Genomic DNA, 27,388 nt, shown 5'->3' on the forward strand with positions numbered 1-27,388 from the left:
CTGGAAGTAGTCGATCACGGGACTAAAAGCCTGCAGGCTAAAGATAGGGCTATTTATAAAATACCTGCAAGCTGTCCCGTGGGCAAAGCCTGCTGACCCCATGGCCCAGGCCCCCGAGCCAGGACGGGCCTAGAGGCACTGTGTTCTCCTCCTGCCTGCACCACAGCAGCGCGGAAGGAAGCTTATAGAACAGCGGTTCTCAACCTGTGGGTCTCGACCCCTTGGGGGGTCGAACGACCCTTTCACAGGGGTCGCCTGAGACCATCGGAAAACGCATATATAATTACATATTGTTTACAGTAGAAAAATGACAGTTATGAAGTAGCAACGAAAATAATTTTATGGTTGGGGGTCACCACAACATGAGGAACTGTATTAAAGGGTCGCGGCCTTAGGAAGGTTGAGAACCCCTGTTATAGAGCCTATCGGTGCCTGGGCTCCGCCCCGGCCTTGAATGGAAATCTCCAGGGGTGGTGGACACGGACCCTTTCACAAGCCCCCTCCATGATTCTAACGAGGGACCCAGTGGAAAACCACTAAATTCGGGGCCTCAGAGGCAAGAGGTGAGCAGAGAGAGGGACAGAAACAGCCACAGAATGTCTGAACTGGAGGAGCCGGGGCGAGGGCACCACCAGACCCATCTTACACGGGGGAAACTGAGGCCTGGAGGGGACGTGGCTGGTTCACGGTCCCCCGAGTGTGCGCAGTGGAGCAGGGGCCCGCCTCTCCCGGCGCAGATGGCCCCTCCCGCGTCTGGGCTAGGTGTGCGGGAGCCACAGCCTGCCGGCTGGGTTTCTGGCAGGCTGTGTGTGAGTTTTTTAAATGACTTTGACTTTGAGTCCATTAGTGATTAATTCAGAGCTCCACTTAGAGCCGGCTGATCCATATTTGGAGGAGGAGGACATTCGGTGGCAGCTGAGACACAGCCACGACTCATGTGCGGGCAGCCTACCCACCCACGGCCTGGGGAGGCACGAAGTCCGGGCAGGGCCCTCCCCAGGCACCCCCTCCCCACGGCTCTCCAGGGGGGTGGGGCTTCCAGTCTCTCCCCTGGGTGGGGATGAACACTTTAGGGGTGGGCGGCACAGCCAGAAGAACCAGGTTTAGGGCTCAGACCCCACTCTGTCTCTTCCAAGCTTCCTGACCTTGGGCACACCCCTTAAATGCTCTGTGCCTCAGTTTACCCCTCTATAGAAATGATCACCCCTATGTCTCTCCCAGGGGTTGATGGGAAGATTCAATGAGATCATGTGCTGGAGTGCACCCAGCATGGAGCTTGGTAAATGAGGAGAGGGCTTCAGGGGCAGGCGAGGTTTCTAAAGTCTCCCTCAGCCACCCTGACACCTCCTTTCTCTGGGCTCCTGGGGGAAGGGCCGGGTGTCTATAGCTCTGGCTTTCACTCTGACCACCGTGTGACCTTGGGCAAGTTATTTCACCTTGAGCCTCAGTGTCCTCATCTGTAAATGAGAGATAATGGCCCTGTTCCATGAAAAGTGTCCCCAAGAGGAGGCAGCCTGCAGCAGGCACTCCCAGGGGGAACCTGGATAAGGACAGCGGGAGCCGTCTGCCCTGGGCCCATGGCCTCAGAGAATGCTTCAACGTTCATAACATTGACTGAAAGTCAGTTTGCTATTTATGGTCACCTCCCACCTGCAATTCTAACCATCACCGTGATAATGCTCCTTGGGGCTGGGGCAGACGGCTCCACGGCCCTCCCCTTGCAGGACGGCTCCTCTCCTTGTCCTTCAGTCCCCCAGTGCTCTCCTGGGGAATGTCTCCCCCCACCCATCCCACGCCAGGTGAGCTCTGTGCACTGCAGCCTCAAGGATGTTTCTGGAAGGGTGGATGATTTATAACTGCCTTTTCTGTGTCAATCAATCCTGAGTCCTTTCCTCCAATGAGCACGGTGGAGGGAGAGAGGGGGCTTGCTGGTCTCTACTCCCCAGCCCGTCACGTCTCGCCTCTCAGCATCCACGACACCTTCCTGAAGCTCTGCCCGCCTGGGAAGTACTACAAGGAGGCCACGCTGACCACGGACCAGGTCAGCTCCCTGCCGGCCCTGAGGGTGAGTCCAGGGTGGAGGGGCGGTGGGGGTGGGGTCACTGGGAGCCGCTGAGGGGCTGAAAGAGCTGGTCTCAGTCTCCTCCCTGGTGAAGTGGGTGGCGTGGTGGGTGTGGCTCAAGCCCACAGGCTGTGCTTGCCTGAGCTGCAGCGAACCCCCACTCCCAATCTTTTAGGGCCATCCTTGAGCCTTTGTCCTTGTTGTGAAAAGACCTTGCCTTTCCACCTGGAAGAGCCCAGAGGTGCACAGTCAAAGGGCCCTCATCACTCATGAGATTTTAATTAAACTCTGTTCAATGCGTAGAGGCGATGTCAGGGTAACAAATCATGGCGCTGTCGGGCTTCCGGATTTTTCATTCAGATCTCGGCGGAAAAAATGCGTTGACTTTGTCATTGTGCAGTGGAACCCATCTTCATTTCTGTCTGGACCAAGGTGGACTCTGAGAGCCGTGAGCACCTCTTGGAAGAGGGCCAGGGGCCTAGGGGATGGTGCCCTGGGGGAGAGACCACGTGTGTGTGTGTGTGGGGGGGGGGGGTGAGCACACACTTAACCAAGGCTACAGAGCAACAGGTCTTGTTCTAGGCCAGAGACAGAGGAGGAACACAGAGCTGGGACTTGACACAGAAGCAGGAATAGAGAAGACAAAGGAATGAGAAGGGGGGTGGCAGGGGGGTGGGATGGATGGCTGGGGTTTTGGCGAGGAAAGGAGCAGGATCCTCAACAAGGTGAGATAACTGGATGATGTCCCTCTGGTACCTCCTACTCATATACACACCCCTGCACCCCCCAGCACCCCCACATGCACACTGCACACACACACACACACATATGCTCAAACACACTTGTGCGCAATGGCTGGGACTTCTCTCAGACCTAGACTCTCCACTCAGGGACCCAAGGGCAGCCCAGAGAGGCAAGGCCAGATGTGTGGGGGATGATGTCACTGGTCAGTCCCAGCATATTTCAATATTAAGCCTGGAAAGAAACTTAGAGACCACCCAGTCGACTCCCTGTCAAACGCTCTCCACCCTGGTTTTACCCATTGGAACACAGAGGCCCCGAGAGGGAAATGACTTGCCCAGGGCCATCTGACAGCAGAGCCTGAACTGTCAGTCAAGACTGACCCCCAAGGCTGGGCTCTCCACTTCTACTCAGGCCAGGTGGGCAGAGCACCCTGGCAATGACCCTGGGTGGTCTGGGGGCTGCTTGTCTGTGAGGTCACCATTTGGCAGCTGGGGGACGATGCAGCAGGAATGTCAGGCTGCAGTGAAGTCCAGGGGTGGAGAGCCGTGGAGGGAGGGTCCTGGGCAGGCCATGCCCACAGGGCAGGGCGGGGACCTAGGCCATCTCTGGAGCCCCAACCCCCAAGAGTTTATTCATTGGAAAGTGGCCAGAAAGTGAGATGGGATCTTTGAAAGAAATTACTTTAATTTTACTTCTCTTATTTCATCTTTCTACATGGTTATTATTTTATGTTGTCATACAAATAGAAACAAGGTCACTGGAAAAATGAAAACTGGAAAACGGAGAAAAGGAAAAACACAGTAAAAATCACCAGGCAGCCCACCTCAGAGGGGGACGGCCATGACCATTGGGCCCTCTTCCCTTCCATACCTTTGTCTATGCAGATATGCTTATTGCGATCACATTGACTTGTTTTGTATTTTTAAAATTTTTTTTTTTGTTTCTTTGTTGCTTTGCCAACTGGTTCTGAGCAACCAGAACCATCTCATGAATTGAGAACACAGCCATTGCCACATCTAGAGGACTAGGGGGCAGGGCCCTGGGCCAGGAGCAGAAGAGCTGGGTTCGAACTCACTTGCTAGCCATGTGATCGTAGGCAAGTCACTTCACAAGAGGAATGAGTGGCTCTAACCACTTAGAAACAAGCCCCACTTCTTCTTCTTCTTCTCCTCCTCCTCCTCCTCCTCCTCCTCCTTCTCCTCCTCCTCCTCCTCCTCCTCCTCCTCCTCCTCCTCCTCCTCCTCCTCCTCCTTCTTCTTCTTCTTCTTCTTCTTCTTCTTCTTCTTCTTCTTCTTCTTCTTCTTCTTCTTCTTCTTCTTTTTGAGGAACACTAGCTAGAGATGTCAACTTTCCTATTTTGCCAAGTAAGGACATTAAAAAATATGTCAACCACAATCACCATCATTCTACTCCCCCCCTGCCCCCCCACCCAATGGTCATTTTAGAATAGAAATGTAAGAAGGATCTAATCCCAGGTGCAAGAATAGTTCTTTCCATACGCATCCCTTTTCGTCTTTATTTTTCTCCCTTTGTTCCTGGTTGTCGAGAACTTTGTCGCTGACCATCCCAGGTCCTCAGATCTAAACTTTGGGGGTTTAGATCTAGGTCTAAAGTTTCCCTCTGTGTCTTTCCAATCCTGGATGAAGCAAAAACTTGCCTCCCACAACGAGCAAGGAGAGGCTTGCTAGGAGGTGGGGGCGTCAGTGTCCCTGTGTTCTTTCTCCAAGGCCCGAGGATGGGAGCTCATGACTCACCCTGCCCAGAACACATCTCTGGAAAAGGCTTGGAGAATGGGGCCCCAGGGAGCTCAGGCACCGCTGCAACTTGGCTCGAGATCTCCAGTGGTCCGGGAAGGTTCTGTTTTCTTAACTTGGCTTCACTTGTGGATAATGAGGGCTGGGCAATACTGGGAAGGGTCTGCCCATCAGCGGGGAGCAGGGGAGAGCGGCGCGGGCAGCAGAGGGTGGTGGGGAAGCCTGCGGACACCGCCCTGCCTGTTCCACTCAGAAGGCTTCTGTTTTCTCTCTGTCTGCTGCTCTACTTGGTGTATTTAAAAGTGAATTAGCTCAGTGTTTCTGTTCTTGTAAATACCGATCTTGCTTTCTGTAAACACGGATGCGTAGTGGTGTGGTGTGACGGGGTGTCTAATTTCCGGGCCCAGACTGTGGGTGGCAGGACCTGCGGGAAGATCTCAGGTCTCCTGGAAGGTCGGGGCTGTGGAAGCTTGCACACTGTGTCTGCCTGGGGTCTGCCAATCCCCGGGTTCCTCTCTGTCGGTTTCCCCCCTTGTTTTGGTGGAGCGCATCCTGCAGTAGCTTCCTGGTAAAGGCGCACGGAGGTAAATGCCTTCACACCTTGCATATCTGAGTGTCTTACTCTCCCCTCACTCTTCAGAGAGGGAATTGAATTACAGGTTGGATGTAATTTTTTTTTCCAATGCCAGAATTGGGAAAGCATCACTCTATTACATTTTAGCTTTGCTGTTGTTGTTAAAAAGTTTCCTGATTCTTTTCGTGTGTGACCTTGTTCTCCACCCCGCCCCCCACCCCTCGCCCCCCGCCCCCCGGAAACTTGTATGCTCTTTGCTTCTGAGATTACCAACAATGTGAGTGAGTGTGGGTCCTTTTCCCCAGCTACCGGGCACACAGAGGACCCATTGCTGGGAACGGTCCTTCAGTTCACGGACATTTCTGTGAATTATTTCTTGGATAACTTCTCCCCTCTGCTTCCTCCGTTCTCTCGTTCTGGAGCGCTAATCTCCTGGTGTCGCCCGTGTGGGCTGGTCCTTCACTTTTCATCGCTTCTCAGCTACCTGCCAGCTTCCTCTTTGGCTCGTCTTCCTGGGAACTCCCCTCAACTTGACCCCCAACTCTAATTTAGTTTCCCACTTCTGCCATCATGCTTTTGGTTTCCAAGAGCTCAAGTTTATTCCTTTTTTTAATAGTATCCTCTCCCTTTCTCCTCGAGGCTGTTTTCTCCAATCGTACTTTTCCCCACCAGCCGGTTTGGGCCTTGTCATTCCTGCCAGAGGCCTCCCCTGGAGAGCTGGCCATTGTCTGCTCATCATTAGAGTGCGGGGAGGGGGTGGTTGCTAAGAAGCTGTTTCAAAGCTCAAATCTTTGGGTGGGGGTTATGGACCGAGCTGTTCTGGAGGGTGAGCTGAAGGGGCCATTTCTTGAGGACACTCTGGAGAAGGCAGGCGTGAAGTCCTGGCGGCCAGTATGCTGGAGCCGAGTCGGGAAAGAGGGCTGGTGGAGTCTCAGACTTAAATATATTAAATATATTAATTTAACTTCCAGTTCTCAGTTGTGGTTGACGTCCCCAGTGCAGAGAACAGCCCTCCAACCTTCTGCGGGGGCTGGAGGGGGGCAATCACCCCACCGTGCCGAGTAGGGGGAGGTCTAGAACCCCAGCTGCCTTTCAAGACTTTCGATCTGTCCTCCTGTTAGCCAACCTCCGTTTCCAGTGAGACCTGGGGCTTTCCGTTCCAGAGCCTTTGCAGTGGCTCTCAACCTTCCTAACGCCGCGACCCTTTAATACAGTTCCTCATGGTGTGGTGGCCCCCAATTTCATTGTTACAAATGGAACATAATTAAAGCATAGTGATTAATCACAAAAACAGTATGTAATTATAGGTGTGTTTTCCGATGGTCTTAGGCGACCCCTGTGAAAGGGTCGTTCGACCCCCAAAGGGGTCGCGACCCACAGGTTGAGAACCGCCGGTTTAGAGGGCTCTGGGATGTGGGACAGGTTGACACCTGCCGCCTCAGTCACCGCTCGCTCATCTGCTTCCCTCGCGTTCTCTCTGCTTCCGTAGGTCAAGCCTCTAAAGGCGCCCTTTATTTCAGTTTGACGGGGTGTCAGGAAATAGATGCCAGTGCCCCACCTGTCATCTTCACTGAGGAATCACACCTGGTGTTCAGGGGACACCCCGAAGCACCCTCTCCTCATCGCTGCCTCTCGGGGCCTTCCACACAGACAGCGGCGCCCCAGCCCTGTCTCGGTGCTTTCCACTCCCAGCTTCCCAGGCACCCCGCCTCCTGGTGTCCTCAGAGCCTCGCTCCCACGCTGGCCCGTCCCCACCCCACACTCCAGCCCGGCCAGGCTGCTCTGGGAGCCCCTGCTTCCCCACGGCCCCCTGGGAAATGTCACCCCTTGTCCTGTCGATCATCCAGGGGAGAGTCCCATGGAGAAGAGACGTTTTAAAAGAGGCTGATGAATGCGGCTCCCACACCTGGTTCTCATTCATTCCCCCCCTAAGTCTGCTCTGCGCTTCCTCTGCGTTGTGCACTGATTGAGGTTTGGGGGCTAACGAGGACTTTTCTTAGGAAATTCAGGGCTAAGAACAAACGGGAGAATCACAAACCTCAGGGCTTTACAGAGCTGATTCTTGACCCCAGTGCCAAACACTGGGGCCCAGAGAGGCTCACCCAGGCTACCTGGAGGACACCGTCCCTCTTAGAGCGACCCAGCCCAAGACACCTTGGTCATGCTTTGGCAGCATCCCCTCCCCACTTTTTAGGATGCTGAGTGGCTTCTGGGGCACCCAGGCAGGTCTGGGAACAGCACCCTCCCCGAAGGCCCCAGGAGGACCTCCCTAGTGGTGTCCTGAGGCTGGGCCAGCCAGTGCTCAGCCATCCGGCACCTACGCTAACTCCCGGCAGCCCTTGGCCGGCTGAGCTATTATCCGCGTTGACAGCTGGGGAAGCAGAGGGTCAAAGGGGGTAAGTAATCCGTCCAGTGAAAACTCTGTTATTACAAATGACCGCCCTGCTTCGTCTTGCGGAGTCCTGGGCTGGAAGGGGTCCTGGTGGCCTGTGGGCGCCTGAGCCCCTTCTCCATGGGTGATGGCACACCTGGCCACCTGAGTGTGTGTGTGTGTGTGTCGGGGGGGGAGTGAGACCTGGTGAATGGACTGGGGTGGCTGTGCCTGCAGCCCCCAGTGAGTGAGCTGAAGCCACCAGCTCCATTTGGGGAAGTGCTGGGTCAGCCCCAATATCCTGGAGGGAGGGGGCTCCAGGCATCTGCCTGTGCTTTTTTAAAAATCAATTTTGTCAGAGCTTTTTCTTGGCCAGGTTGCACCTCCCAGGAGTGGACAGGCCTTTATAAATGAAGAAACTGAGGCACAAGATGGGACCTGATCATACAAGAGTCCCAGGGCCCCTCACAGGCTCAGCAGAGATGGAGCCCAGGCTTCCCTCTGCAGCTCCCATTCCCACCACATCCCGAGGAAACTCGGAGGTTTGATCCCTGGTGCGGAGCCAGCCTGCCCACTCCTAACGTGCACCTCTCGGCTCCCATGAGCTCAGAGCGGTCCTCTGAGCACTTTGCATTCAGCCAGTGGGCACAGAATTGAGCACGTAGGGGAGGCAGCCTGCTGGGAGGGGTATGTTTGATTACCTACAGCCCGGACTAGGACAGCTGGACCCCGTGATAATCCTCATGCTGTATTTAGGCCACTGCCTGGGCCCCTCCCTCACCCTCAGATACTCTCCCTGGTTTGCTAAAAATAGAAGCAGATTTCATGGTTACAGCAATTCTACTTTCCAGCCCCAAATGTCCACTGGCATTAGTCACGTGCTTCTTGGTTACAGGCCCGTCCATGCTCCGTCTCATGTGCTTCTCACGGCCGTGATAGTTAAGTAAAGCTCAGTGGCATTTCCCCGTTGACAGATGAGGAAACTGAGTCTCCGGGAAGTTAACAGGTCTGTGCAAAGCCCCAGAACTGCAAAAATACGTTTGTACCCAAGACCTGTTCGTTCTTCTCCACCTTCTGGGGAAGATGAAAGGTCACCAAGCAGGCGACATGTGTGTGCATACATGTCTACACCTGTGTACATGCCTGTAGCCAGGAGAGGAGGGAAAACAGGAGAGAGATGTGGCCTGGACAGTTGGTGATGGAGGGGAAATGGCTGGGACGCTCACCTGAGCCCTACCCTTGGGAGGCAGATCACGTATGTGTGTCTTGTGTTTTGGGGTGGCCTGTACTTAGGTCCAGCTCATTTCGGGGGGGGGGGGGCGGCCCTCTCAGAGCCCAGCCTCTCGGGCTTCTGTGCCAGGCCTGCGAGGACAAATGTTCCACCGAGAAAGAGGAGAGGACAGCGGGCGGGGCCTGCCCAGCCTCCAGGCCCACCTCCCAGGGCCTGAGGTCAGGCTGAGCCTTCCATCCCAGCTGAGACCGCATGCTGCCCCCTCCCTCCAGGATATGGGGGCTGACCCAGCACTTCCCCAAATGGAGCTGGTGGCTTCAGCTCACTCACTGGGGACTGTAGGCACAGCCACCCCAGTCCATGCCCTGCCCCACCCTCCCAGGCTGCCCTGCATCTGTGCTGTGCCTGGCACTGTGCTGACATGTCACACACACGTCATCTCATTTAATCCTCAGAGCGACCCGTGAGGAGGGAGTTCAAAGGGGTTAAGCAACTCATCCGCATCACACAGCTGATGAAAGGCGGCAGAGTCTCCACCTCCAGCCCCCCACCCCCCGGGGGGAGGGTCCCCCGATTCCTTGACGCAGAGTCAGAACTGGGAGGGCAATTTGGCAGCTGGCTCACTCCCTGCATTTTCAAGCATCATTAGATCTTTTTCTGACAACTTCATCAGTTAGCGGGGCTCAGAATTGGCAAAAATCCTTATTTAGACATTCAGCCAAAGAATTAAGAAGTGGTTGGTTTCAGAAAAAGCTCAGGGATGTAGGACGCAGTCTTTGCTCTGGGCTGAGCAGCCAGCAGCAGAGAGCTGGGGTCTGGCCGCCCGCCTGGGCTGCGCCACTGACCCAGCGGCCTTGAGCACCTCACTGCTCTTCTCGGCCTCAGTTTCCTCATCTCCCAGGCGTGTCACGCCTCCCAGACAGGTAGTCAGGAAAGCCTGGAAGGTGGGGAAGAGCTCTGGGTTCTAGTTTTAGCTCCCCCCGCCCCATCCCCTGCCCCTGGCTGAGTGGTCTTGGGCCAATTCCTTCCTTTTTCTTGGCCCAACTTTCTATGTGGACCCCAGGGCAAGGCACAGATGCCCGGCGGCTCTAAGCTGGGGCAATGGGGGGTGGAGGGAGTCTGCAGGGAAGGCCGAGGGCCCCCCGTCACCCAATGCATCCTGGGTTGGAGGTTCTGTACCTGCAGTGGCTGCCTGTGTGTGGGGCCTCCGGGAGGGGGTGATGCATAAGGACTCCCCAGTGCTTGCCTGTTGCAATTGGCTCAACCCATACTTCTCACTGCTGTCTGGGGCAGGAATTGGGGAGGAGTTGTCAGTTGTATGGTGCTTGAGCATCCCCCTGCCGCCTCACGTGTTAGAACTTAATCAGACCCTCTTATCGACCTTGGGAAGCAGCTCTGTGATGGACTTTGGTTCACGGAGGGGCCCATTCAGGCCTGGAGTGAATGAGTGACCTGCCCACAGTCACCCAGCTGGCACCAGTAAGGACCAGACCAGGACCAGGACCACAGGTCCAGCTCTCCTTGCTCCTCACACGCTTCTCACTTCCTGGGAGGCCTTTCTCACCCGGCCAAGTCCACGCAGCCCTTTGGTTGATCCTGCCCATGAGTCATGATTTCTCCGAAAGCTCCCAAGAGCACAGCGTGTTCCCCTTGCCCGGAGCACCTGACAGGCAGCTTGGGTTGTGGGAGGAGAGGGGGCTCTGAACCCGGTGGGTCGGGGTCTGGGTGCTGCGGGGCAGGTCACCCAAGTCCTCCGGGCCTTGCCTTCCTTCCCCTCAAGGTGGGGATGCGTGACAAGCTCCCTTTCCAGGGCCGCACCAGGATTCGGTGAGATGGGGGTCCCAGCCCCCCAGGTGCACACGTCACCCATTGCTCCTCCCGGTGAGAGGTGCGGGGGACTCGAGGCCAGAATGGCCGGCCCTGGTGCCGGATGAGGAGACGGAGGGTCTGGGAAGCGTTCACGTGGCCGAGGTGAGACGTGAACCGGGCTTCCTTCCGGAGGGGGAGCCGCCTCCCCCCGCTGCACATGACTGATGGGATCATTGAGAAGTATTGCTCGCACCCCAGCTCCCCAGCGGCACGGAGGGAACAGGCTTGTCCAGCACCCTGGTCCCAGCCCTGGGCTCTCAGAGCACAAGACAAACAAGCCCATCTCAGCTTTGCAAGGTCCTGGTCCCTAGGGCTCCTCTCGGCCCGCTGGCCCGGCGCTCTTCCCCTCATGTCTTTCCCGATAACTTCATTTGTGCCCCCAGAGACCTCAGACTTGTTTAAAAATAGAAAAATAAATAACATTGTTCCTGAACGGCTCCCACCCGCCTTCGGGCCTCCTAACGAGGTGCTGGCCGGGCTGGCCGGGGCTCTGTTCCCAGGATTTTGGACCCTCTGCAGGCCTCGGGCATGCCGCCGCCTCCGCAGGGACAAGGCACCCGCAGCTCTGAAAGGCTTCCCAGTGGCATGAGCGGCTGGCGTGGGGGGCGGCGTGTGCTGCCTGCCCGGAGCTGTAGGCCACGGGGGCTCCGCCCAGCCGGGGTGCGGGGACACATTCACCCAGGCCCCGGAAGGGCTGGCCAGGCCCAGCACAGGCCCAACCACAGAGGGGCTTCCTGGGGACCCTTCCCTTCTCTTAGCTCGGGGCTCAGCCCCTAACAGAGCCACAGGCCCCTTTGGTGTGGGGGGCGCAACTGAGGCCTCCAGGACTCAGCCCTCCTGTCTCCCAGGCTCATCCACCTTGTTGTTCAAAGTCCTGGACTGGAGTTTGCAGTTTGTACCTGATCTCAGTTTTCCCATCTGAAAAATGGACCTAATCCTAGCAGCCCTGCCTACCTCAGGGGGTTTTCTGAAGACTGGATATGAATGAGTGGGGAAAAAGCTGCAATGCTCCAGGCAGATGAATGGGATTTGGGGGCAGCGTTCATGGAGGAATAAGCAGGTGGCGTTGGAAAGGTACAGACGCAGACCAGGAGATGAATGGCAGCCTTCTTCCACGGAACTTCATCTTCAGGAACATTTCCTGCCAGGAGTGCAGGCGAGGCGCCCCCCCCCCCCCCCAGTCCAGCTCTGCCTGGGGCCCAGCCCTGGGCGTGCAGATTACAAAGCAGAAAAGAGAAGCAACAACCCCCTGCTTCCCACCCTCGAGGAAGGAGAGCTTGTTTGCTTGCTTAGCAAATCATCTCTGCGGCGGACTTTCTTTTTTAACTTGCTTTTTAGTTATTGTTAACATAGCATGTCAGCATGATAATACATTTTCTAAAAGCAGTTCCTTAGCACCCAAACACCCTCACAGAAGCCGTCATTTCTTATTTTCGTTGGCCACCTTTCCCCCCCGGGGCACTCTTTATTTTACATCACTGTGGACAGAAATATAATTTTATTTTGTGCTTTTTCCCCCATTAGGCATAAATGTTTCTTCATGTTGCTACGTAGTCTGTGTAATTATCATTTTATGGTTGTATAATTGCATTGAGTTCTGATTTACTAAACCATCCTCTTATTGCTGGACATTAACACTCTTTCCGGTTTGGGGTTATTATTTTTTTGCTACTATAAATAATTTTGCAATAAACATCCTAATGTATTATTTTCTTCATTAAAAAAAAATGTTTTTTCTTAGTTTAGATTTCCAGATTCTCCTTGGAGGCATTAGAAAGATAGGGCCGTCCATTCCGGGAATTTGAACTATGTAGCCATTAAAATGATAATAATACTGACTATGTAGCAACATGGAAAAACATTGATGTCTCAAGGGGGGTAAAAAGCACAAGATTTAAAAACCTGGGCTCCTAAATATCCTTAATCCGAGTCAACGGTAAAAGACAGAGCTGGGTGACATCATAGAGACCTCTCTCCAAGGTGATGTAGATGCCTAGGGGTCACTTGGCATGTGGTTTTGCAATAGGCGCATGTGCCTGGGTTGTGGTCCAGTCCATCTTCTCCATCCTCCATGAGGGTGTTGCTGGAGCCCTTCCCCAGATGCACTGCTCTCTGGGCATCTCCTGCCAATTTGTGGCCAACCCCTTTTCCCCCCAGTTCTCCTCCCCCTGCACTGCTGTCTCACTGGTACCGTCCTGGAGAGAGCCGCTGTGGACCTGGGTGCAGAACTCCACATCACCCCTGTGACCCAGCATTGGCTCACCCTGCCACCCCCCAGATGCCAGGATTCATGGGTCATTTTTCACTCTCGCCCTTGGTCCTCCTTGAGCTGGCACCGGCATCAGTCATAGCACGTTCCTTGGCACTCAGCCTGGACCTGCCTGCTGACCTAGCAGCTTGACACCTCCGTGTGCATCCCCCACCCCCACCCCCACCCCCACTCCTATTTTGAGGCAGCGTCTCCCTGAAACCCACTCCATGGGAAGCGCTCAGGTTTGAGGGTCAGACTGCTCTGGGGTCATGTCCCTGGTCTTTCTTTTGTTTGGCTATTTAACCTCTCTGCTCCTTGCGTTTCTTCATCTATACCAGTGATGGCGAACCTATGACACGCATGTCAGAGGTGACACACGAACTCATTTTTTTGGTTGATTTTTCTTTGTTAAATGGCATTTAACTATATAAAGTAAATATCAAAAATATGTCTTTGTTTTACTGTGGTTGCAAAGATCAAAAAATTTCTATATGTGACACGGCACCAGAGTTAAGTTAGGGTTTTTCAAAATGCTGACACGCCGAGCTCAAAAGGTTCGCCATCGCTGGTCTATACAATGGACGTATGGAGATCTGCTGCTTGGGCTGACGTAAGGAATGAATGGGATGACACGTGTGACTGTGGCGGGCACAGCACCGGGTTCATAGTAAATGTGTAGCAAGCGCCCACTTCTCTCCTTCCTGCCCGTCCCCCGCGGGCCCAAGGCGAAGCATGAATCAAGTGTGATGCCTGGAGATCTGGGCCGCCAGTAGGCGCTTATTGAACGCCCAGGTGATGATGAATCATGGCTGGAGGGTAGAGCCCTTAGCAGTCACGGCGGCCTGCTGGGGCTGGGGCCATGTTCCCAGGATGCAGGGGAAAGTGAAGAATAGGAAGTTGGAGGTTTCAAATTTTCAATAGTCTAAAACCCTGGGGAGTGAAACAAAAATGGGACTTTAAATTGCTTCATTCAGTTTGCAGTGTTGAGAGAAAAAGAGAGAGAGAGAGAGAGAGAGAGAGAGAGAGAGAGAGAGAGAGAGAGAGAGAGGAGAGAGAGAGAGCTATTGGTGATAGAGGAGCTATGTGTGTGAGCCCATTCTAGTTTATATCAGTTGATTCAAAGTGAAGGACGAAATAGATCAACTGTTGTTGCTTAGATGCTTAGATGTGTTGATGAAAGAGAAATGATTGTCTCGAGGCAAAGATATACATCCTCCAGAGTTCACAGGGGAACTTGCTCCCAGGGGCCGAGGGTGGGTGTCCCCGCACAGCTGCAAAGCAGCCCCGACACCATCTGAGAAGCCCTCCTGCTTACGGACAGGAAGGCGGCTTGTAAACAGCGGGCGGGACCAGGAGGCCCCGAGCTGCTCCCGTGAGAAGCAGAGGCCTGCGTCCCAGCCCTCCCGGAACCGCGGTGCCTGGGCTGCCCCTTACTCCCAGGTTCCTGCTTGCACACAGGCCTTAGCGCACAGGTGCAGACGGTGTTTTAACCGGCTTTCATAGGGGCTGCTGTTTGCGTTTTCCACAGAAAAAACTAGAAACTGTTGTTAGGTTCCCAGCCTGCGGCCGGAGTCAGTGCTGGTCGGGGTGCAACAGCATCTACACAGGGAAAGCAACTCCTGAGCCCAGAGGCACCTGGGGCTGCAATGCCCTCCCTGGGTTCTTCGCCCTCTGAGCACACAGCCCTCCCCTTCTTCTCTTCTTGTCTTGGGGGAGGAGGGAGCTTACAAGGGACAAGGAAGAAGGGCTCTTCCGTCTCCTTATGTCCCTTCTCCATATCTGCTTCACTTCCTATTAATCCAAATAAAGCTCTTGACCTTTTCACCGATTTTCAAAGAAACTCCACTCATGCCAAGCACTGCGCGAATTTTGGTCGGCACTGCGGAAGGCTGGGGAGGGGAAAGAAGGGGGATCTCAAGAAGGGTCCCATCTTGGAGCATTTGCACCCATCACCTCCTCTCCTCTCCCCCTTCCATTTGTTCACAGCACCCCCTCCCAGAGGGCCCGCCACTCCCTTCTCTACTGGGCAGAGAGCTCCTCTCGTCCTGGCATCCGTCCGAGCAGAGGGGTCTCTGCTCACAGGGCGTCCCCCCTCCTCCTGGCATGTGATGTTTTCCTCATTCTCCTGGTCATTCAATAAAACAACAAGCCTTAGGGCTGACCTCGAGAGCCATCCATTCAACAGCAGCACTTTATCTGGTGCTCCGGGAGAAGTGGTTTTCATCAGGATGGCTAAGGCGGGAAATGGCAACATTTCCTAAATAAATCCGGCAGGAGCTAGAAGAGGGGAAAGGCTGAACCCGCATGTTGATGGGAAAGACAGTTTGTCACAGGTGGACAGTTGACAGTGAGCAAGGAGAGAATGTGTGTGTGTGGGTTGGGGGTGATGTAACTTGCCTGCCTCTGCAGGGCCTGGCCTCAGTCAGTGAGATTGGGGTGGGGGGAGCTGGAGGAAGCTTTGGGAGGATTCTGTGTGAAATCAATGTTTTCAGGTTGGGCGTTAGCCCTGGGGAGAGGTCAGAGGTTGGTCCGGCGTGCTGCACACCACTTCCTGCACCGCCCTGTCCCCACCCCTGTCCTTGCTGGGTGAGAGGCTGTGTCCTGGAGGGGACAGTGGCAGGGCGGAGGGTGTGTGTGCAGCATCTGGCGTCACGTCTCTGCCATTCGTTAGCACTGTGACTTCGTGTCGCCTAAGGATAGGCCGAAACCACCTGGGCAGCTTGCCGATGCTTGGGCCCTACCCCTCAACGTGCTGCTCCGAAAGCCCGGGTGGGGTTCAGGGATGTGAATTTTGAGGAAAGCTGCCCATGGACTCAGACACGCAGAGGGGTGCTAGCTTCTCTGTGATTGGCTATCCTCAGCTGCAAGATGAGGTTATGTGCTCACAGGTCCGCTGCCTTCTCACCTCTTTCCACCAGACCTGCTCTCCTTGGCGCCCCATGGAGCTCTCACTGGGAGGCGATGACTCTAAGGCAGTGATGGCGAACCTATGACATGCGTGTCAGAGGTGACACGCGAACTCATTTTTTTGGTTGATTTTTCTTTGTTAAATGGCATTTAAATATATAAAATAAATATCAAAAATATAAGTCTTTGTTTTACTATGGTTGCAAATATCAAAAAATTTCTATATGTGATACAGCACCAGAGTTAAGTTAGGGTTTTTCAAAATGACACGCCGAGCTCAAAAGGTTTGCCATCACTGCTCTAAGGCCACAGCCTGCAGCTGGCCCTGAGGCGCCCAGTGGAGCCAGAACTAGCGTTTCTGCTGCCCACCGGCAGGCAGGTGTGCTCCTGGCAACGTGTTGGCCCAGGTAACAACTTGCCTTGGGAGCGCCACAGTTGTGGCGTTGCCCGCTGTGATGCTGACAGGAGGACAGGAGCTTTGATCGGGGGCCTGCCAGTACCAAGTGTCTTGCAAAAATGATCTCATCTGACCCCCATAGCCCCCTGAGCAGAGTAGAGTGATGGTTCTGCCCATTCTGCAGATGGGCCAAAGGGGAGGCGCGAGGCTCTGCCCCAGGCCACACAGCCTGTTTTGCTTGTTGCTCCTGTGAACCAGGAACTTGAATGTTGTTTAATGTGCTGTCCGACACTGTAGGGTTAGTTGACCTCAAGCTGCTGCAAATATTAATGTACAAATGTGAATAGACACTTATCTCTAGTGTAAGCTTTGCCTCTCCTGTAACAGATTTGATAAACAAACGGGGGACCACTGGCCTTTTGGTTCCTTTTTTTTTCTTTTTTGCTCGGGGAAGCTGCATTACTGAAAAACTGGGATGGTCTAAACCTTGAAAGCTGCGAGACATCCACTTCTTGTACCTGTCAAATAACAACAAATAACAACTCACGTTTTAGAGTCGGTCTGACTCCAGAGCCTCTGCTGCTTCCACTCCAGCCTCCAGCCTCCAGCCTCCAGCCTCCAGCCTCCAGCCTCGGGAGCACCATGCCGGGCCCGGGCCGCCCCCAGACCGCAGGCCTGCAGCCCCCTGGGTTCCTCTGTGCTGGCAGGAGGCCCGGGGCAGCGACAGGTACCTGCGGGCCTGGAATTCGGCTCTGGTGGGTCGGAGCCAGGTTCAGGACACGTGTTCCCAGGGATGTTTAATAATATTGAACATTTTTACTGCCTTGCTCCCCTACTTGTTCCATTAGCGATCCGCCTCCAGCTGCCGGCAGGACACATCCTCAGCCTGTCCCTGCCAACCCATCTGTCACTGGGAGACAGCTTGCCTACGGGCCTCTCTGTTTTTAGACTTCAGGAAGGTTGGACATCGAAAACACAGAGACTGTTCCTTCCTTATAAACAGCTGGCCAGAGGGTGCATCTGGGGCCCGGCCAACAGAGGCAGTGCATTCACCTACGTGTTTCCCCTCCTCACGCTCTCTGCTCCCAGCTCCCCGGCAAGGAAACGCCAGGCTTCTCTCCATCTGTGAGGTGAGGAGCACACAGACCAACCTGGGCCCTCGAGGGGTTTCGGGGTCCAGGTTAAGCCCCGCGGCCGCTCTCCGCCACTTAACACTTTTATCCATCCAGGTGAAACCGGGGCAGTCTGGGCAGGAGGAGAGAGCGGGTGGCATGTGAGGAAGGAGGGGAGCTCTGCTGTCTCCCTGGTTTCCTCCTCCTGGCCCAGAGCAGCTCCCCGAGTCCCGCCCCATCTTGGCCCCTGCCCGAACTTGCCCTTGGCTCCGGTCTTGTCTCTGTCCTCTAGTTCGTTTCTCCTTCCGGGCCCTTAGTCAGTCCCACCTTCCAGCAACGTTACCCTGTCATAACTCTTGTCATTTTATTTAGCTTGTACTTAATTCAGACACGTCTCTCTTCCTGTTTCTGAAGACACTGCTGTGCGTCAGTGCCTGGGCTGAGCCCCATGCAGGACAGACGGGCGGGCGTCTCCATCATTCGGAGCCCAGGTCCTCGTTCAGTGCCGGGCACACAGGAACTCACTGTGTGCTTTGCTTCAAGGACTTGAAGTTCAGGTCACGAGCCTTGTGTCTTGAACCCCTAACTGAGAAGGCCACATCCTCTGGTGCCGCTGGTTTGTTCTCCGAGCATCTGCTGACTGGCAGGGGCATGGGACTCGGGGAAATGCCTTGAACCCTGACCCCTCTGGGTGTGCAGGGATGCGGTTCTGAAACAGTTTCTTGGGAAACTATTTAATGAAATACCCAATGGAGTCCAGCGCGGCGCTGTAGACAGAGCAGTGCGTTTGGAGCGTGAGTCCTTCCCTGGGCTTTAACTTTCTCCGTAAAACAGGGTGGTAACACCTGCAGGCGGGACAGTCACCGCCTGGCCCAACGCCTTGCACACGGTAGGTGGCAGGTTCTCATGCACCTTGGCTTGGCAAACGGACCGAAGGCTTCCAACTCAACACTGCCACCTTCTGGCAGAGCTTCTCTAGAGCTGCAGGGTGACTGGGTTAGACCCGCAACTAGGAATTCCTCCGGGGCAATGGGGCTGAAGAGGCATCTTGCTCATCTGCTCTGTGTAGCCCAGAGGCTCCATCCACCTCTGGCTTCCCAGCTGCTGCCCCCAGGGGCAGCCATTTCTTCGGTGCAGGTAGCCCAGGAGCCCAGGGTTAGAAGGGACTCCACCCAAGATAGACCTGGAATTCCTGACCCCTCTGTTTCCTCCCAGTGAGGGACCTTTTTACATTTTTAAATAAAAACTTAATTCTTTCTCCTCCAATGAAATCATTCAATACTGTTCATTTCCTTGTAGTATATATACGCACCGCTTTCACTGAATCCCACAGAATTTGATATGCTGTGTGTTCATTTTCATTTAGTTCAAATTATTTCCCAATTTCCTTCTGATTTCTTTGACTTTGAGGGTGTTCCAGATATCTTTCTGTTATTTATTTCTAATTTAATTTTGTTGAGGTTGGGAAACATACTTTGTCTGATTTAAATCCCCTTAAATTTATTGAAACCCAGCAGACGCTCTATCTTGATAAATGTTCCAAGTGCGCTTGAAAAAAAAAAAGTGTATACTACTGTGTTGGGTGGAGTATTCATAAAATGTCAAGTAGCTCAAGTTGGCCGATAGTCTTTTCAAGGGTTTTACATCCCTAATAATTTTATGTTCTACTCCTTTTACCAATTACTGACAGAGGGGAGTTGAAATCTCCAGCTATAATGTGGATTTGTCTCTTTGAAAGAATTTAAAATGAGAAAAAGTTCTCTATTTACTCACATACTTATCATTTTTGGTGCTCCTTTCCTTGTGCAGACCCAAGCTTTCTTCTGGTATTTTCCTTCTTCCTGAAGAACTAACTTTTAATACACTTTTAGCTCTGGCCTGGTGCTGATGAATTCACTCAGCTTTTATTTGTCAGGAAAAAGAAAGTTTTTTGCCGTTAGGTTTCAAAGATATTTTTGCTGGGTATAGAACAATAGGATGAGAGCTTTTTTTTGTTTTGTTTTGTTCCAGAGGGTTAAAGATATTGCTTCATTGCCTTTTGACTTGCTTCGTTTCTGAGAAGAAATCTATTATCATTTTATCCCCTCCTCACTCCTGAAACATTTTTCTCTTTACTAGTGGCTTTTAGCAATTTGATTCTGCTGTGCCATGGTATGGTTTTCTTCAACTTTCTTCTCCTTTACTTGGGTTTTACTGAGCTTCGTGAATCTGTGGGTTTATAGTTTTCCTCATCATGCTTGTCTCTACTTTCTTAAACATATGTAACCTATTTGTAGCTTTTTCAATGGCTGCTCGCCCAATCTTGCACAAAACCAGGAAGGGCCTTTCGGGGAGCACCTCCCCCAGTAACCCGAGGCCTCCACTCAGGACCTAGGAGGGGCGGGCCGCCTCTGTACCCTCCCAGCAGATACCTCCATCCACTCCTTCCCTTGACAGGTGCTCTACATCTGTTAAAAAATATAAACATTAACCATATCCTTTAAAAAAGAGTTGGTAGCAGATAAAATGAACAAAAATAAAACATTATTCAGAAATAAGAGACACTAAAAATTGAGAGCTTTCTCAGCAATGAGAAATTTTAAATGAAATGACACTGTTTGATTTTTTTTTTTTAAAGGAGACCTTAAAAATCGAAGTGCGTCAATGACGTCATTATTGAGTCACACGCGTATTTTTGTGTGCATTTTTTCCAGCAACTGTCAAACGCTCTTTTTGACTACATGCTAGCTGGGGACATGGAGAGGAGATATTTTTAAGCTAAGTCCAAATATTTTCCCTCTGACTTTCATCTTCAAATCAAATCTCTTGTTCATTAACTTTGAGAAGATCTTTATGAAAAAACTTTTGGATTTTTGGCAGGGGCTGTCATGGTTTTATTATCAACAAACTGTAGTTTCTGTTTCCAAAAAAAAAAAAATCCCCAGCATTTGGGGTTTATATTCGCCGTCTCTGGTTTTATCATGCCTCGACGGAGACTGCACCACTGAGTTACCTGCATAAATTTCCGCGCTGACGTGTTTATATCCTCTTGTGCAGAATGCCTGCACACCAGGGCGCATGCTGTTCCTCAAAGGGAAGCGTTGCTCTGTCAGTTGTCATCTTCTTCCTCCTCTGGAGGATTGAAGACGTCTCAACGGGTGTGACCGTGAACGCAGGCCGTAACTCTGGTTAGACCTTGGAATTTATTGGTTCAGACTTCAGATTGTTAAAACAATAGCCACAAAAACCCGGAATACGGTACACTGGCACTGGGACCACTCATGAGCCTCGCTCCGGCCCCTGCCTCTTCCCAGCTGTTCTGGGTGCTGGTGGCTGGGCTGGAGCCCAGGACACCGGCTGAGCTGGCATTGGCTGAGGATAGAGAGCTGGGCGAGGCACGGAGGTAGCAGCTCTTGGGCCCTTAGAAACCCTCCCTGCAGCACCGCTGGCACCCCTTTGCATGAAGCTGCGTCTGTGCTAAGGACACCCCATCGTAGTGGAAGTCCGTGCCCTGACATCTCCCTCCCAGGAGAGAGGGGGCAGGGAGCCTCCGGGAGAGAGGAGCTGCCACTGTTGGAACAGAGACAGGCCCGGGACACGCACCTGGGGGGTGTCCGCCAGGCCTCCCAGAGACCGCCAGCCCTCCTTGGCCTCCAGGGGTGTGGAGAGGACGGAGAGCTCTGTGACCCGGTCTCTCGGGAACAGGGTCCCCCCTCCTCCATCGTGCCCCAGCCCGCTGGCTCCCTGTGGCCGTCATCTTGTCCTCTTGGCTTCTCCCTCCCACAGCAGTTGCTCCTGCCCTCCTGCAGTGCTGCTCACATTTGTAGCGACAGTCACCACCCAGCAGACAGCTCTCACAGGCGCGGGCTACTGCCTCGACTACAATTTAGGCTGTTTCTGTGCTTTGTGTCAAAAAAAGTTTTTTTTTTTATTAAAGTAAAAATTTGAGGATGGTTCTAGTTCCAAGGTTTCCCACATTTTAAAGGTCACATGCTCTGCCTCCATCACCATCTTTTTCTCTGATGTGTATTTGCCAGGAGGCACCACGGGGGAAAACAGTGCCAGGCAGACTCAGGAGACCTGGGTCTTAGGCTGATACCTCGGGCAAGTCCCTCCCCTCCTCCAGGCTGCACGTTCACCTCTGAGGTCTGAGGGGTCCGTCCAGATCAGAGGTCTCCATGCATCCCAGCAGTAAGAAAATGTGGAGCGTGCACCCATAATATACATTATCTACAAATGATGTGCCTTTACTATCATACCCATGTTAACTTATCAAAGCTAAAGATTACATAAAATATGTTAAGATATTTTACATAAATTCATTACATAAAACATTTTATTTTACAAAGCAAAATTTTATATAACAAAATTTCTCCCACCCACAATTTAATCGTCGGCTTATAGTTAATGACAATAGTGTAAGGAAAAGCAATGTGGTTGATGGGCTTCATTATTCTGTGAAATCTTGCTTTAACCTTTGACCCAGAGCCATTCGGAGGTCTGGTTCTAGCTGAGTTTATTTTTTATGGCTGTCGGAGCTAATCCAAAGACAAGAGATGTGGCGTTGGCTGTATTAAATCATCGTACTCAGTATCAGTCTCATCCACCAATTACGGGCTTTTTATTGAAGTTAAGCTAGTAGATGCCCATCGTCTCTATGTCAGCCAGTGGCTCTTTACAAGCTAAATGGAAACATTGCATTTTCATATTTTTAACAAATGGACTCAAAGCCCTCTGACCCTCTTCATTTGGATGATTTTCAAACAGACTTTAGAAATCTGTGTCTAATGTTCGCAGGTTTGCAGCATTTTTTCTAGGTGACAACACATGTGTCCAACAACAAAAGCCTCATTTTCAAAATATTCTCTGACTCACTGTTCAGATGAGTCACTTTTACCTTGAAGAGTCAGAAGAATGTGAGTTCATTTTTGGGTGGATATCTGCTGAGTTGCCTCTGAGCTGGGTGTTTGCTCAGAACCCCGTGGTTCGGGCAGGCATGAGAGGGCCCTCTCCTGCATGCCCCTGGCCAGGCCCAGGTCAGGGACACCAGGGGTTCCTCAAATCACATGACCCTGATTCACATGGGGCTCATAATTTGAGAAATAGTTTGGTTTAAAAGAGAAAATTGTTGATATGTATAGTAGTTCAGTAATAACTAATAGTTATCATTTGTTGAGTGGTATTTATCTGTCATTCTGCTGTTTAATCCTCACCACAAAACCATTAGGTAGATTCAGTATTATCCCACCCTGTTTTGTAGATGAGAAAGCTTAGGCTCTGGGAGACTATGTAATTTGTCAAAGCTGAGGTCACTCACTAACAAATAGTGAAGCCAGGACCTAAACCCAGGCCTGGCTGACCTCTACATCCATATGTTGATAGTAGCTAACACTGGAGAGTGGATTACAAACAATTTGTATCCCATTCTTTATTATTTTTTTTTATATTCTCAAAGTTTTATACAAAAAAATGGAGAAAAATTAGTAACCATAAAAAAGAATGACACCTTTGGAAGGTTTGTGCAGGAGAAGATGACAGGGGGAGGAGTGATGCTGAGCCTGCTCTATCATCCCGTATCCTCTCTGACGGTCCTAGCTCATTGACTCCAATATTTAGGTTGTTGCTATTATTTTCCTCTCAAACTCATTACACTGTAAGCTAAGTAAGGCTCAGGGCGGCACGAACCTGGCACTGGTAGAACTCTCTCCTCCTCGTCTTCCCCACCCACAGGCCAACCCTTTCAGAGACCGAATCTGCAGAGTGTTCTCCCACAACGACGTGTTCTCCTTTGAGGATGTGCTGGGCATGGCGTCGGTGTTCAGTGAGCAGGCCTGCCCCAGCCTGAAGATCGAGTACGCCTTTCGCATCTACGGTGAGTGCTGTGAGGGATTGAGTGCTGAGGGGGGACATGCCATAGAGTAAATACCACGTCTGGAATCCATCAACATCAGTGTATTGGTGGGATGGTGTTAATTGGGGTTTACTGGGTATTTCAGAGTATTATCATGTTTGTCCAGACTGTAGATTTTTAAAAAAGAATTGAGAGTTATTAGTCCAATGGATTGATACATTCTCCTCTATGTCATCAGAGTCAAACAAATGGTTATTGGTGTTGATATTTCATGATCTTGTTGTGGGCAGGAGAGAGATAGAGATAGAGATAGAGATAGAGATAGAGATAAATTACATTATGGGTATAAAGCAGTTTTGCTTGTTTTATAGAACTTACTAGTAAGAGATTTGAACACTGAACCTCAGCCATTAAATGAATGAGCAATCTTGGGCAAATCATTTCACTTTTCTAAATGACGAAGCTGAGACAAATCACTCTGAGGCCCTATGACTTTTTTTGTCTCCGATTTTGTCTTGGGTAGCCATAGGCTCTGCAAAACTTCCACCCTTCAGCAGGCCATCTCGGAGAAGTGTCCCCACCCCCAGCCTCTGTAGCCACATCTGTTCCTGCGACTCTGCTTCTTCCTGGCGGAGGTTGCCTGCCATTCTCAAAAAGAATCCAAATGAAAGAAACAAAGAAATCTTGGGAAGCCGTCAAACAGACCAAGTGCAAGGCTTCAAGCTCGTTGTGACCATTCCTTGGCCCAAAGGACTTATTCACTTAGGCTCATACATTTCGGCACCTCACCTGCCTCCTATCCCTGCCAGCTCCTCCACACGGCAGACACCATCTTAGTCCGGCCTCACCCTAGCGGACTTGGGTAGGATGAAGTGGAAGAGTTTTAGGCCAGATGGACCTGTGAGGATACAGTTTTCTCATCTATAAAAAGGACTTAAGGTGATGTTTGCATCCTATCCTGTGTTTGCTGACACTGTCCTCAGGGTCAGCATCCAGTAGGCTCAATCACAGTCACAGATTGCCCTACTGAGGAGGGCTGAGTAGGCACCTATTACAGTCACTTCCGCAGAGAGCAATCAAAAACTCTAAATAAAATATAGTAAGTAACTACCTGATGGCACATGAAAGCTACCAAAAGCAAATCGGTTCTAGCGGGGGCTGACGCTCGAAAGGAAGAAATGACACTTGATGGTCCCCCTCCCCCCCTGCCTTTTTTAAAAAAGAAAACGTTTTTAGCCTGAAGGTGGGCCTCAGTGAGTAGCATCATGCAGGACTGACAGAAACTCTGCACCCTTTCTGGTGTGAAGAATCAGAGAAGTGGGGGCACTTTCCCCCTGAAAAAATGAAAAGAAGGGGAGAGCCCATGAAAGAAAAAAGCCAGAGAAAGGGGGCCCACGTTTTGTGTAAGAACTATGCCTGAATCTCTACATCACATGTCCACAGGCAGACTCCAAGCAGCTGAGGTGAGGGTGAGAGAACTGAACTGAGATTGGAGCTGCCACTGCATTTTAACAGGGACCCTATGGGACAGGGTGAGCAGTTTGAGTCCAACCAATGGCCTGTTAAAACAAAAAATGCAGCACTCTTTGGAGGACAGAATATGGAATTTCCACGACCAAGTGTTTATAATGTCTAACATACGATCCAAAATTAGTCAATATACAAAACTTGTTTTAAAAATTGATGCATTCTCGAGAATGGAGACGGACTCTGACATGACCCTGATGTTTGGACTAGCTGATAAGTATCTTATAACAGCTATCATAACCATGCCCAACGATATAAAAGAAAGTATGTTCACAATGAATAAAAACATGGAAATTCTCAAGCAGAGACATAGAAACGGCAAGAAAGAATCCAGTGGAAAGCACGTAACTAAAAAATAAAATATCTGAAATAAAAATCACTGGACGGCTTCACAGGAGAATCAAAGGAAAGAGTCAGCAAACCTGAAGATAGATCAATAGAAATATAATCTAATCTGAAAAATAGAAAAACGTTAAGAGAAAGAAGGAATGCGCTAGAGCCTCAGGGACACATAGGGCCATAGAAAGGTCTCACAGAAATCAATTAGAGTCTCAGGAGGAGAGGAAAGAATGAACAGAGCAGAAAAGATATTTGGGGCTGGGGGGGGGGGATATTTGGCAGACGGTCAGGAGGTGAGACTTTCTCCTTTCTCTGTATGGCTGCCTAATCTCTCACCCTTGCTTCTCTCTGTGCACTTTCTCTTTCTGCAAATCTGATCTTTATGCCTCTGACCCTATGGGTCGAAGATGACTGTCTTGCCCTCCTCCCCGCTCCCCGCCCCGCACACACACACCTGGCCTCTGGGCTTCGCTCTGACTAGCCACAAGCATCCCATTCTCATTTCCCTGTTCCCAGGAGCTGCTGACTGGCTCAGCCACACCGGTGATGTAGCTTCCCCTGGGGCAGACGACCAGCCTCGTCCAATCCGCCGCGGCCAAGAAGAAGCAGAGTCGCAGGAACAGACGCGGCTGCGAGGCTGGGGGTGGGGACACTTCTCCGAGATGGCAAAGTGTAGGCTGGGCAGAGCCCCCAGAGATGTCTGCCTCCGCCGTCTTTCCATGGTTTCCAGAGCAAAACAAACAAAACCACTTAACCCTTCAGGGAACCAGAGGAGCAGCCGATTCTCTTCAGGCTTCAAGGCACAGGAGCTCAATGGTGTGCAGCTCAGAAGTGGGGAGAATGGCCTCACTCCCAAGAGGGCAGGCAGCGCGCCTCCGATCAGATCAAGGGCAGACATCGCCTGTCCCCCACACTGTCCTTGTGTCTTCCTCCACCCTCCTCTCCAGTTCCCCTCCAATGGTTTCCTTCCTCCTTGGGCTCAAATACAGAAACAAAATGCTCAAAGCCCTCATGCACATCAGCTCTGCAGAGAGATGCCTAGGGACTCATCCACGCCAGCTCCATCAGATGTACCCAGGCAAACCCCGGACTCAGAAGATCTGTCACCGTACATAGCTGTCAGCAGGATTAGAGATGGGGCACGTGGATCTCTGAGCCTGGTGCCGGGCACGTGGTAGCTGCTCAATATATTGAGGTGGTGACAGCAAGTGAAGGAGGAAGAAGAGGGAAAATTAGAAGGGAAAAGAGAAGGAGACAGGAAGAAGAGGAGGATGGTAATGGCTGTGGAGATCACTCTTAGCCAAAGTCCAAAGACCCAACTCAGTGCTCCAACCCTTTGCCACTCCACGTGTGGCCCATGCACCAGCAGCATCAGCATTGCTGGGAAGCTTGTTAGAAATAGACTCTCAGGCCTCCCCCCACCCCAGCCCCCTCCCCCCACCGCCGCCACCCCTACCTACTGAATCAGGTGGTCCCTCTGTACCTTCAAGTTTAAGATGCTCTAACCCACTGGTTTGCAGACATGGATGCATATTGGAGTCACCTGGGGAGCTTTCAAGACCTACGCACGCTTGGGCCCTGCTGCAGATTTGATGTAACGGTGATGGGTAGGCCCCATTTGGTGAGCTTTAAAAAGCTCCCTGGGTGATGCTAAAGTGGAGAATTTGAGAACTATTGCTCTGACTGACTATCTCAGTTAGGACTGCATTCAGTTATGAGTAAGAGTATCCAGGTTAAAACAAAACAAAAAACCATCATGGAGCCAGGCAGTGTGGAGCCAGGGAATGTCCAGGAAGTAACCAAGAGTAACCCTGCGCCTTCAAGCCTCCTGATGGGCCATCGTTAGTCTGAGACTGGTCCTCCCAATCACAAGATGGTTGCTCACCTACAGGCATCTCACCTTCATTCCAGCAGAAAGAAAAGGGGATGGGAGGAAGGATACGGACACAATGGACATTCGAAGGCACGATTAAGTCCACTCTCCCTTAGCAAACATTCTTGGGAGCCCCGCCCAACTACCATGGCCAGAAGGATGCCAGGTGGCTACGCATAACTACAAGGGAGAAAGCTGAATATTTTAAGCTGACCATGTCGTCCTGAACAAGAATTGCAGTTCTTTGTAAGCATGGCTGTTGTTCAAGAATCCAGCAGGGCCAGCCACACCTACCTGGGACATACCTGGGCCCCATTTCTGCTTTGAGGGACACTCCTGGCCTCCAGCTGATCAATTCTCCCCCTTTGCATCTCTGGGGAGATTTTCTACCTGTTAGAGACCAGCATCCCAGCACTGCCTCCCTGCTCCCATCAGCACCTGCTTCCACTGGGTGTGAATTACCCTCAGGCAGGTGCCAGAGCGCCAGTGGCAGATCTTCCGGCAGCTTCCCAGGACCTGACACAGTCAGGTGGATGCTGGTAGCTGG

General features: G+C 52.0%; 1 protein-coding gene across 1 annotated transcript in view; it reads left to right on the forward strand.

Annotated features, from left to right (window-relative positions):
• CIB4 (calcium and integrin binding family member 4) overlaps positions 1 to 27,388 on the forward strand; it is a 65,419-nt gene that overhangs the window by 30,567 nt on the left and 7,464 nt on the right. Inside the window, exons 5-6 of the mRNA XM_059660674.1 lie at positions 1,969 to 2,065; positions 22,982 to 23,123. Of these exons, the coding sequence (XP_059516657.1) occupies positions 1,969 to 2,065; positions 22,982 to 23,123 (239 nt within the window). The remainder of the gene's footprint in view (positions 1 to 1,968; positions 2,066 to 22,981; positions 23,124 to 27,388) is intronic.

The sequence above is a fragment of the Myotis daubentonii genome, chromosome 12 (genome assembly GCF_963259705.1).
Source record: "Myotis daubentonii chromosome 12, mMyoDau2.1, whole genome shotgun sequence".
NCBI classification, from domain to species: Eukaryota; Metazoa; Chordata; class Mammalia; order Chiroptera; family Vespertilionidae; genus Myotis; species Myotis daubentonii.